The sequence below is a fragment of the Ursus maritimus genome (genome assembly GCF_017311325.1).
Source record: "Ursus maritimus isolate PB19 chromosome X unlocalized genomic scaffold, ASM1731132v1 scaffold_X1, whole genome shotgun sequence".
Lineage (NCBI taxonomy): Eukaryota > Metazoa > Chordata > Mammalia > Carnivora > Ursidae > Ursus > Ursus maritimus.
Genome location: NW_024423319.1, coordinates 41851111 through 41863003, shown reverse-complemented (window position 1 = coordinate 41863003; position 11893 = coordinate 41851111). Strand labels below are relative to the sequence as shown.

General features: G+C 37.7%; 2 protein-coding genes across 2 annotated transcripts; both read left to right on the top strand.

Annotated features, from left to right (window-relative positions):
- Positions 1-943: 943 nt before the first annotated feature.
- LOC121106099 (26S proteasome non-ATPase regulatory subunit 6-like) lies at positions 944-2228 on the top strand. The gene is given in 2 exon segments (XM_040645186.1): positions 944-1266; positions 1268-2228. Coding segments are annotated over 2 exon segments (1161 nt in total). The 3' UTR covers positions 2106-2228.
- A 4551-nt stretch (positions 2229-6779) lies between these two features.
- Positions 6780-7781, top strand: LOC103668940 (26S proteasome non-ATPase regulatory subunit 6-like). Its single transcript, XM_040645138.1, is given in 3 exon segments — positions 6780-7065; positions 7068-7510; positions 7614-7781. Coding segments are annotated over 3 exon segments (867 nt in total). The 5' UTR covers positions 6780-6794; the 3' UTR covers positions 7767-7781.
- Positions 7782-11893: the final 4112 nt, after the last annotated feature.

The window sequence follows — 11893 nt, the reverse complement described above, 5'->3', positions numbered from 1 at the left end:
TAAAAAGGGCACAATGAAGGAGCAGTCCTTCCATAGATGGAGAGAGAGGTTTTGCCAAGACAAGGAGAAAAGAGCCAAGTCTCAGACAACAGTGTGACCTGGCAGGACATATTGCAAACTGGATGAGTCTCAGAAAACAAAAGAAACTGTGTGGTCCAATAATTCATTTCACAAACACATCCCAAGTATTTGCCCAAATGATTTTACTGGAAAAGTCTCTAGAAGAAACATTAATGATATTCCTACAGTGCCTGAATTTTTGGGCAAACTTTAATCCAAAAACCAAAAATATTGGAAAGTATAGCCTAAACTCCCCACACATCAAATACTTGCAAAATCAAAATAGTGGCAGTGGTGCAAGAGTTTGGGAGTTGAGCTCTTCACAGATGAACTCACCCAAAAGTTGTAGCTTTGCCTACCTTTGACTCTAAAGACAAATGTAAAGTCAACTTCTCAACAGAACTTATAGACTAGCAGTCAGCAAACTACAGCCCATAAGCAAATCCAGTCCCTCTGTTTCCATAAATGAAATTTTATTGAAATATAGCTGCATCCATTCATTCATGTATTATTTATGGCCATATTTTCACTATAGTGGCAGAGCTGAGAAGTTGTAACAGAGAACATATGGCCTACAAGCCCTAAAATATTTACTGTCTTGCCCTTCATAGGCCATATGATCTCATATCAATGACCTCAACTTCTACCTTAAGAAAATATAACAGTAAGAGAAAATTAAACCCAAATTAAGCAGAAGAAAGAAATAAAGTCTGAGATAGAAAACAATAAAATAGAAAACCAAGAAAGAGCAGAAAGAAGTCAATGAAAAAAAAAGCTGGCTCTCTTTGAGTTATCTTTAATCAGATTGATCAGGAATGAAAGAAAGGGCCGCAGGTCCGTGCCGAGTTGTCGCTCTGCTCCTCAGCTGGTACCCCCCGCCGAGATGCCGCTGGAGAACCTAGAGGGAGGAGGGTCTGCCCAAGAACCCGACCTGCGCGACGCGCAGCTGCTTCCTGCCCAGCCTGCCCGAGCACCGCGGGACGCGGCTGTGCGTGAGAGCTGGGTGGCGGCCATCCGGGATAATAACATGGCTCCTTATTACGAAGCCTCGTGCAAATACCTCGACTGGCAGATGGACACGGAACTGCTTAATAAAATGAAGAAGGCGAACGAGGAAGAGCTGAAACGTTTGGACGAGGAGCTGGAAGACGCAAGAAGAATCTGGGAGAGAGCGAAACCGAATGCCATGATGGCGAAGGCCGAGTCCCCGCCGGATAGGCGACAAGGAGGGTGCCCTGACAGCCTTTCACAAGACATATGACAAAACTGTGGCCTTGGGTCACCGACTGGATATTGTGTTCTATCTTCTTAGGATTGGATTATTTTATATGGATAATGATCTCATCACACGAAACACAGAGAAGACCAAAAGCTTAATAGAGGAAGGAGGAGATTGGGACAGGAGAAACCGCCTAAAAGTATATCAAGGTCTTTATTGTGTGGCTATTCGTTATTTCAAACAGGCAGCTGAACTCTTCCTTGACACAGTTTCAACATTCACATCCTATGAACTTATGGATTATAAGACCTTTGTGACTTACACTGTCTATGTCAGCATGATTGCCTTAGAAAGACCAGATCTCAGGGAAAAGGTGATTAAAGGAGCTGAGATCCTTGAGGTGCTGCATAGCCTTCCAGCCGTCCGGCAGTACCTGTTTTCACTCTATGAGTGTCCTTACTCAGTTTTCTTCCAGTCCTTAGCTGTTGTGGAACAGGAAATGAAAAAGGACTGGCTTTTTGCCCCTCATTATCGATACTATGTAAGAGAAATGAGAATTCATGCATACAGCCAGCTGCTGGAATCCTACAGGTCATTAACTCTTGGCTATATGGCAGAAGCCTTTGGTGTTGTTGTGGGATTCATTGATCAGGAGCTCTCCAGATTTATTGCTGCAGGGAGACTACACTGCAAAATAGATAAAGTAAATGAAATAGTGGAGACCAACAGACCTGATAGCAAGAACTGGCAGTACCAAGAAACTATCAAGAAAGGAGATCTGCTGCTAAACAGAGTTCAGAAACTTTCCAGAGTAATTAATATGTAAAACCATGTAAACGAAGGATTTCCTTTAGAGATAACTATTTGGAATTTTTATAGCTTACTTTACTATGTACCCAGTTCAACTGTATAAAATAAATATTGCATTGTTCTTTCAAAAAAAAAAAAAGGAACGAAAGAAAGAAGACAAAAATTACCAATAACAGGAGTGAGAAAGGAAGCATTATTAAAGATTCTAAAAGCTATTAAAAATCTCATTCAGGATAAAATAGAGTACCTTAAAAGCCCTATGTAAAGATTAAAATATATTATTATATTATATTGAATGCCTCTACAAATAATGAAACTTAGAAATAACTCATGCGTAGTTTATTTTCAACTCAGGTATTTCCGTGAAGTTGCATTCCACTATTGCAAATTCTAAATGTCCATTCCTACTAGGAAAATAATGATATCTCTTATTTCCATAGGCGAAACCTATCACTGAATAGTATCTAGGGAATAAATAATTAAATTCGGTGCTTTCATGATAGTCTGGGTCTACACACTCTCTCTTCTGAAATAACATAATTACACCCTACTTTAATACATTTCAAAGTTCTTGGTATGCTTCTCAAAAATTTCAAAGGCAAACCACCACTTTATTTTTCATTCTCATAACCTGTAACTCAAGACAACCTATTAGTCAAACACAATGTGTGAATCAAATTATTAAACTACACCAGTATGTACTGAACATCTACTTTGTATGTGAGGCCTGGTGGTACAAAGTAAGCAAGACATTCTCTTCCATTACAGACACTTATAATCTAACAGGTAGACAGACAACTGCCCAAATTCCAAATCATTGCTATAAAATTATATAAACATTATAATAAAATATATAAAAATGAAGGAGTGTAAAAAACAGTATCCTTAAACTAACCTGTGGCTTGTTTGAAGTTTCATGGGCTGCCAGGTCAACGAAACCCCTTGTGTTGAAGACCAGGATACAGCTGGTCCACTGATAAAGGATTAGCCAGGTGGGGGACATTTTAGCCTTGGTGGAGAACATACATGGTGAAAGCAGAAGAACTCATGACTAACTCCTTGGGGCCCTGTGAGTCTTAAAGATGTCGAGGCAGCATGTGGAATTTCAGGCCTTACAAAAAGAGCTAAAGAAGCTAGACATAAAAGAGTCTCTCAATGGACTGTTGAGTACATATATATTTAATTTTTAAGAACAGAATAAACTAACCTATAGTTATAGAAATGGAAATAATGGTCGTTTGGGCTGGAAATTGATTGCAAAAGACATGAGAAAACTTTCTGGATTGCTGCAAATATTTTATATCTCCACTGAGGATGAATTTCGACGGTGTATACATTTGTGAAACCTCATTGAATCTGTACACTTTAAATAAATTATTTCAATTCATGCAAATTATAACACAAAATGAGTGTATGTGCACATGAATGAGTGAGGGAGAGAAAGAGAAAGGTTGGAAGAAAAAAATAGAAAATGGAATAACAGGAATTGGAGACATCAAGTATTAATAAATTTTTAAGTTGTGCTGTGCAAGTGAGTAAAAGAATGTGGTGTCAATTAATAGAAATGTGAGATCAAGGAACTTTTTATGATGGAAGAAATAATAGAAATTTGTAAGTTTATTAGAATGATCCACTAAAGAGCAAGAAATAAGATAATTTTATAGGTGAGAGAAGGAAGAGTCACTGGAGCTTAAGCAAAAATAGTCAAAAGGACACGTGATCTAGTATAAAGAAAGATTGGCTTTAGAGAGGAGTAAGGAATCATCTTTGTATTAAGCGAGAAGTTAGAGTACATGGTGTAGATGTTGCTACGTGTGGAGAATTAGTGATAAGAGTATGTGGAGGGCGCCTGGGACAGCGTTAAGCATCTGCCTTTGGCTCAGGGCTGATCCCGGCGGCTGGATCAAGCCCCACATCAGCTCCTCTGCTATGAGCCTGCTTCTTCCTCTCCCACTCCCCCTGCTTGTGTTCCCTCTCTCGCTGGCTGTCTCTGTCTCTGTCGAAAAAATAAATAATCTTTTTAAAAAAAGAGATGTGGAAATTTCCCCTTTAATTGTTTCAATTTCTTTGCAGAATGGGAAGCAAAGTCATCAGCTGTGAGAGAGGGTGAGGAGATGGTATTGGAGGTTTGATGAAGAAGCTTAAGAAATAGTTAATGGATAGATGAGACATTTAACGAATTTGAAACAAATAAGATAGTAGACAGCATTAAAAATGTACTTTATGCTAAGCAAAATAAGTAAGTCGGAGAAAATACCGTATGATTCTCACCCAAATGAAATTTAAGAAACAAAACAAGCAAAGGGAAAAAGAGAGAAAGGGTAATCCAAGAAACAGACTCTTAACTATAGAGAACAAGCTGATGATTACAAGAGGAGGTGGGAGGGGATGGGTTAAGTAAATGATGGGGGATCAAGGAGTATATTTGTGAGGAGCACTGGGTGATGTATGGAAGTGTTGAATCACTATATTGTAAAGTTGAAACTAATATTACACTATATGTTAACTAACTAGAATTTAAAAAAACTTCTAAAACTGTACTTTTGCTATGTGGTCGTTAATTTATTATTGTGCATATTTTTCTTCAGTCATAGAGTCTCAGGGGCAAGCATAGAAGAAAGTTGGATTTAATCAAGGTTGCAGTTTCCCAAATAAGTTGCCAAAGTGAAAGAAGAGTAAGAGAATGAAGGACATGTGCAAGAAAATGAGTATCATGATTGACCAATGGATTTGAGCTGGATAAAATGCCTCAGATATAAAGATCATTATTATTTTTTTATTGACTTCTTAAGAAAGTGGCTTTAGGAGGAAAGATCAATATAGTTTTTAAAAGTATATAATTGTAGAAGTGCCACATGCTCCTTGTTTTAAAAAATGAAATGTATGAAATAAAAACTAAATACCCAATATTCACACCTCTACCCTCCACTACTCAGGCCAATTACTACAAAAATGCGCTTGTATGTTGCCTGCAAATCAAAAATATCATTGATTTTCAAATCCCCTCCCTACAGATACAGCATTTTGGGGAATAAAAGGGCTGCATTCCTAGAAAGAGAAAGATGCGTGGCTACATAAATCCAGGCTTCCACAGAATTAGCGATCTGGAAACTTAAATTGACAAGCAATAGGAAAGATGTCCTTTCAACAGTTAAATTATTTTATTAAAAGCAGAGATTTTTCTTAGGTAGTCCTGCTCTAGCCCCAGGGAAAGAGGCATTTGAACCCTGTCTGAGAAGACTTGTGCTGCCAGATGGCAAAATAAACTGCTTAATGGAGAGAGTTTAAAGGTCCTCGGTGTTTTCAAAGTAAACACTAGTTAAATAGTACTGACAAACTCGTTTAGAACTCTGAGGCAGGCCAATGGGAATGTTATGAACTATAGGAAATATTCAGGTCAAAGTTTAACTATATGTGTTTTGGTGATGAAAACCAGATTACAGAAAACAATAGAGAAATGAGCACAGATAAAGGAAGTATTGATCAACATTGCTCAGAAAAGAAATTACTAAACAGTGGGGCCAAGACAGAATGTTTTAGTTGAAGCTGTCAGTAAAGATCAAGGGAAAACTCCTCCACATCACCACACATACCTAATTTATTTTAATTAATACAAAAGTAAAGCTTGTTGCTCTGATCAGTTACACACAAGATTAGTATTCAAAAGACTCCAGACCAATAGCCAAAAATATGAAAATCAATTTGAAATATTTACCTTTTCCTAGAAGTAGCTCTCTTGGCCCTTTCTGATGTAAACTGAGCTAACCTTTTAGGGTCCTTCAATTCTGGAGCTCTACTCATTATTCTTAGTCAGCACATTAAGATCTCATGCCTAGGATCTGCCCTGTACAACTGGGGATTTCTCCTTATAACATGGTAGCAAAAGATGAAAGAGTGAAATATTAATTTAAGAAAATTTAGTCAGTTTCATAATAGTAAAAGTTAACATTTATTGGGCAATCTACCACACATAACTCTTATATGTGCCATTTTTAATCATCTTCTATCTGTCAAATAATGAAACTGAGGTCCAAAGAGTTTAAGAAGTGGAGGGACCAGAATTTTGCTCTGGTAGTTAGTACCATGTAAACATCACTTGGTTTATTATATATGGCCTTTCTACTAAAATTCTGTGAAAGTTAAAAAATAGAAAACACCTCAGGCAAACTTAAACAAAAGTGGAGTTTGTTATAATGATAATAAAGGTTAAGAGAACCAACAGGAAACTAGAAAACTGGGCTAGGAATGACCAAAAATAGTGATATAAACACAACTGGTTTGATTTGGATGTCATTACTTGTCGCTCAGGCTTCAGACTACAGTGTTTTGTTCCTGAAATTAAGATCCAAAATCCAGCCAGAGCATTAGATTATTCTAGCTTAGGTCAGGATGTACCTGCTTTTTTGTTTAGAATTTACTGTCTTGCCCTTCATAGGCCATATGATCTCATATCAATGACCTCAACTTCTACCTTAAGAAAATATAACAGTAAGAGAAAATTAAACCCAAATTAAGCAGAAGAAAGAAATAAAGTTCAGAGTAGAAAACAATAAAATAGAAAACCAAGAAAGAGCAGAAAGAAGTCAATGAAAACAAAAGCTGGCTCTTTGAGTTATCTTTAATCAGATTGATCAGGAATGAAAGAAAGGGCCGCAGGTCCGTGCCGAGTTGTCGTCTGCCCTCAGCTGGTACCCCCGCCGCCGAGATGCCGCTGGAGAACCTAGAGGAGGAGGGTCTGCCCAAGAACCCCGACCTGCGCATCGCGCAGCTGTGCTTCCTGCTCAGCCTGCCCGAGCACCGCGGGGACGCGGCTGTGCGTGACGAGCTGATGGCGGCCATCCGGGATAATAACATGGCTCCTTATTACGAAGCCCTGTGCAAATACCTCGACTGGCAGATGGACACGGACCTGCTTAATAAAATGAAGAAGGCGAACGAGGAAGAGCTGAAACGTTTGGACGAGGAGCTGGAAGACGCAAGAAGAATCTGGGAGAGAGCGAAATCCGGAATGCCATGATGGCGAAGGCCGAGTCCCTGTGCCGGATAGGCGACAAGGAGGGTGCCCTGACAGCCTTTCACAAGACATATGACAAAACTGTGGCCTTGGGTCACCGACTGGATATTGTGTTCTATCTTCTTAGGATTGGATTATTTTATATGGATAATGATCTCATCACACGAAACACAGAGAAGACCAAAAGCTTAATAGAGGAAGGAGGAGATTGGGACAGGAGAAACCGCCTAAAAGTATATCAAGGTCTTTATTGTGTGGCTATTCGTTATTTCAAACAGGCAGCTGAACTCTTCCTTGACACAGTTTCAACATTCACATCCTATGAACTTATGGATTATAAGACCTTTGTGACTTACACTGTCTATGTCAGCATGATTGCCTTAGAAAGACCAGATCTCAGGGAAAAGGTAACGACTGAATCTTTAATACTCATATTTAGAAATTACTCCATGCTTTCCTAACCTAAATAGACATTAAAGCATACATTTTTTTGTTGTTTTTAATTTGTAGGTGATTAAAGGAGCTGAGATCCTTGAGGTGCTGCATAGCCTTCCAGCCGTCCGGCAGTACCTGTTTTCACTCTATGAGTGTCCTTACTCAGTTTTCTTCCAGTCCTTAGGTAAGGATAGAGCTGCTCGTTTCAATGATCTGTCTTTGTCTTAATCCTGATTCTGTATGCAGATAAATGAGATGATTGTTCACATATGGGACAGACTGTGCAGGTCTTTGCTGCAAGTCTTTGATTAGTGTGGTTCAGTTTTTTGCCCCTTTCTGTTTAGGAGGTGGTGGTTAGCAGACTGTGACCCATTTATATATAGCCCAAGAGGTAAGATTGATGTTTTACACTGTTAAAGATTTGTTTAAAGATTGAAACCTATCACTGAATAGTATCTAGGGAATAAATAATTAAATTCGGTGCTTTCATGATAGTCTGGGTCTACACACTCTCTCTTCTGAAATAACATAATTACACCCTACTTTAATACATTTCAAAGTTCTTGGTATGCTTCTCAAAAATTTCAAAGGCAAACCACCACTTTATTTTTCATTCTCATAACCTGTAATAATTCCGCACAACCTATTAGTCAAACACAATGTGTGAATCAAATTATTAAACTACACCAGTATGTACTGAACATCTACTTTGTATGTGAGGCCTGGTGGTACAAAGTAAGCAAGACATTCTCTTCCATTACAGACACTTATAATCTAACAGGTAGACAGACAACTGCCCAAATTCCAAATCATTGCTATAAAATTATATAAACATTATAATAAAATATATAAAAATGAAGGAGTGTAAAAAACAGTATCCTTAAACTAACCTGTGGCTTGTTTGAAGTTTCATGGGCTGCCAGGTCAACGAAACCCCTTGTGTTGAAGACCAGGATACAGCTGGTCCACTGATAAAGGGATTAGCCAGGTGGGGGACATTTTAGCCTTGGTGGAGAACATACATGGTGAAAGCAGAAGAACTCATGACTAACTCCTTGGGGCCCTGTGAGTCTTAAAGATGTCGAGGCAGCATGTGGAATTTCAGGCCTTACAATAAAGAGCTAAAGAAGCTAGACATAAAAGAGTCTCTCAATGGACTGTTGAGTACATATATATTTAATTTAAGAACAGAATAAACTAACCTATAGTTATAGAAATGGAAATAATGGTCGTTTGGGCTGGAAATTGATTGCAAAAGACATGAGAAAACTTTCTGGATTGCTGCAAATATTTTATATCTCCACTGAGGATGAATTTCGACGGTGTATACATTTGTGAAACCTCATTGAACTGTACACTTTAAATACAATTATTTCAATTCATGCAAATTATAACACAAAATGAGTGTATGTGCACATGAATGAGTGAGGGAGAGAAAGAGAAAGGTTGGAAGAAAAAAATAGAAAATGGAATAACAGGAATTGGAGACATCAAGTATTAATAAATTTTTAAGTTGTGCTGTGCAAGTGAGTAAAAGAATGTGGTGTCAATTAATAGAAATGTGAGATCAAGGAACTTTTTTTATGATGGAAGAAATAATAGGAAATTTGTAAGTTTATTAGAATGATCCACTAAAGAGCAAGAAATAAGATAATTTTATAGGTGAGAGAAGGAAGAGTCACTGGAGCTTAAGCAAAAATAGTCAAAAGGACACGTGATCTAGTATAAAGAAAGATTGGCTTTAGAGAGGAGTAAGGAATCATCTTTGTATTAAGCGAGAAGTTAGAGTACATGGTGTAGATGTTGCTACGTGTGGAGAATTAGTGATAAGAGTATGTGGAGGGGCGCCTGGGTGGCACAGCGGTTAAGCATCTGCCTTTGGCTCAGGGCGTGATCCCGGCGTTGTGGGATCAAGCCCCACATCAGGCTCCTCTGCTATGAGCCTGCTTCTTCCTCTCCCACTCCCCCTGCTTGTGTTCCCTCTCTCGCTGGCTGTCTCTGTCTCTGTCGAATAAATAAATAAATAATCTTTTAAAAAAAAGAGTATGTGGAAATTTCCCCCCTTTAATTGTTTCAATTTCTTTGCAGAATGGGAAGCAAAGTCATCAGCTGTGAGAGAGGGTGGGAGAGATGGTATTGGAGGTTTGATGAAGAAGCTATGAAATAGTTAATGGATAGATGAGACATTTAACGAATTTGAAACAAATAAGATAGTAGACAGCATTAAAAATGTACTTTATGCTAAGCAAAATAAGTAAGTCGGAGAAAATACCGTATGATTTCACTCATAAATGAAATTTAAGAAACAAAACAAGCAAAGGGAAAAAAGAGAGAAAGGGGGTAATCCAAGAAACAGACTCTTAACTATAGAGAACAAGCTGATGATTACAAGAGGGGAGGTGGGAGGGGATGGGTTAAGTAAATGATGGGGATCAAGGAGTATATTTGTGAGGAGCACTGGGTGATGTATGGAAGTGTTGAATCACTATATTGTAAAGTTGAAACTAATATTACACTATATGTTAACTAACTAGAATTTAAAAAAAAACTTCTAAAACTGTACTTTAAGTATGTGGTCGTTAATTTATTATTGTGCATATTTTTCTTCAGTCATAGAGTCTCAGGGGCAAGCATAGAAGAAAGTTGGATTTAATCAAGGTTGCAGTTTCCCAAATAAGTGTGCCAAAGTGAAAGAAGAGTAAGAGAATGAAGGACATGTGCAAGAAAATGAGTATCATGATTGACCAATGGATTTGAGCTGGATAAAATGCCTAGATATAAAGATCATTATTATTTTTTTATTGACTTCTTAAGAAAGTGGCTTTAGGAGGAAAGATCAATATAGTTTTTAAAAGTATATAATTGTAGAAGTGCCACATGCTCCTTGTTTTAAAAAAATGAAATGTATGAAATAAAAACTAAATACCCAATATTCACACCTCTACCCTCCACTACTCAGGGCCAATTACTACAAAATGCTTTGTATGTATGCCTGCAAATCAAAATATCATTGATTTTCAAATCCCCTCCCTACAGATACAGCATTTTGGGGGAATAAAAGGGCTGCATTCCTAGAAAGAGAAAGATGCGTGGCTACATAAATCCAGGCTTCCACAGAATTAGCGAATTCTGGAAACTTAAATTGGACAAGCAATAGGAAAAGATGTCCTTTCAACAGTTAAATTATTTTATTAAAAGCAGAGATTTTTCTTAGGTAGTCCTGCTCTAGCCCCAGGGAAAGAGGCATTTGAACCCTGTCTGGAGCAAGACTTGTTGCTGCCAGATGGCAAAAAATAAACTGCTTAATGGAGAGAGTTTAAAGGTCCTCGGTGTTTTCAAAGTAAACACTAGTTAAATAGTACTGACAAACTGCTTTAGAACTCTGAGGCAGGCCAATGGGAATGTTATGAACTATAGGAAATATTCAGGTCAAAGTTTAACTATATGTGTTTTGGTGATGAAAACCAGATTACAGAAAACAATAGAGAAATGAGCACAGATAAAGGAAGTATTGATCAACATTGCCTAGAAAAGAAATTACTAAACAGTGGGGCCAAGACAGAATGTTTTAGTTGAAGCTGTCAGTAACAGATCAAGGGAAAAACTCCCCTCCACATCACCACATACCTAATTTATTTTAATTAATACAAAGTAAAGCTTGTTGTCTCTGATCAGTTACACCACAAGATTATATTCAAAAGACTCCAGACCAATAGCCAAAAATAATTGAAAATCAATTTGAAATATTTACCTTTTCCTAGAAGTAGCTCTTGGCCCTTTCTGATGTAAACTGAGCTAACCTTTTTAGGGTCCTTCAGTTCTGGAGCTCTACTCATTATTCTAGTCAGCACATTAAGATCTCATGCCTAGGATCTGCCTGTACAACTGGGGATTTCTCCTTATAACATGGTAGCAAAAGATGAAAGAGTAGAAATACTTAATTTAAGAAAATTTAGTCAGTTTCATAATAGTAAAAGTTAACATTTATTGGGCACTTACCACACAATAACTCTATATGTGCCATTTTTAATCATCTTCTATCTGCAAATAATGAAACTGAGGTCCAAAGAGTTTAAGTAAGTGGAGGGACCAGAATTTTGCTCTGGTGTTAGTACCCATGTACATCATTGGTTTATTATATATGGCCTTTCTACTAAAATTCTGTGAAAGTTAAAAAAATAGAAAACACCTCAGGCAAACTTAAACAAAAGTGAGTTTGTTATAATGATAATAAAGGTTAAGAGAACCAACAGGAAACTAGAAAACTGGGCTAGGAATGACCAAAAATAGTGATATAACACAACTGGTTTGATTTGGATGTCATTTACTTGTTTGCCTAGGCTTCAGACTACAGT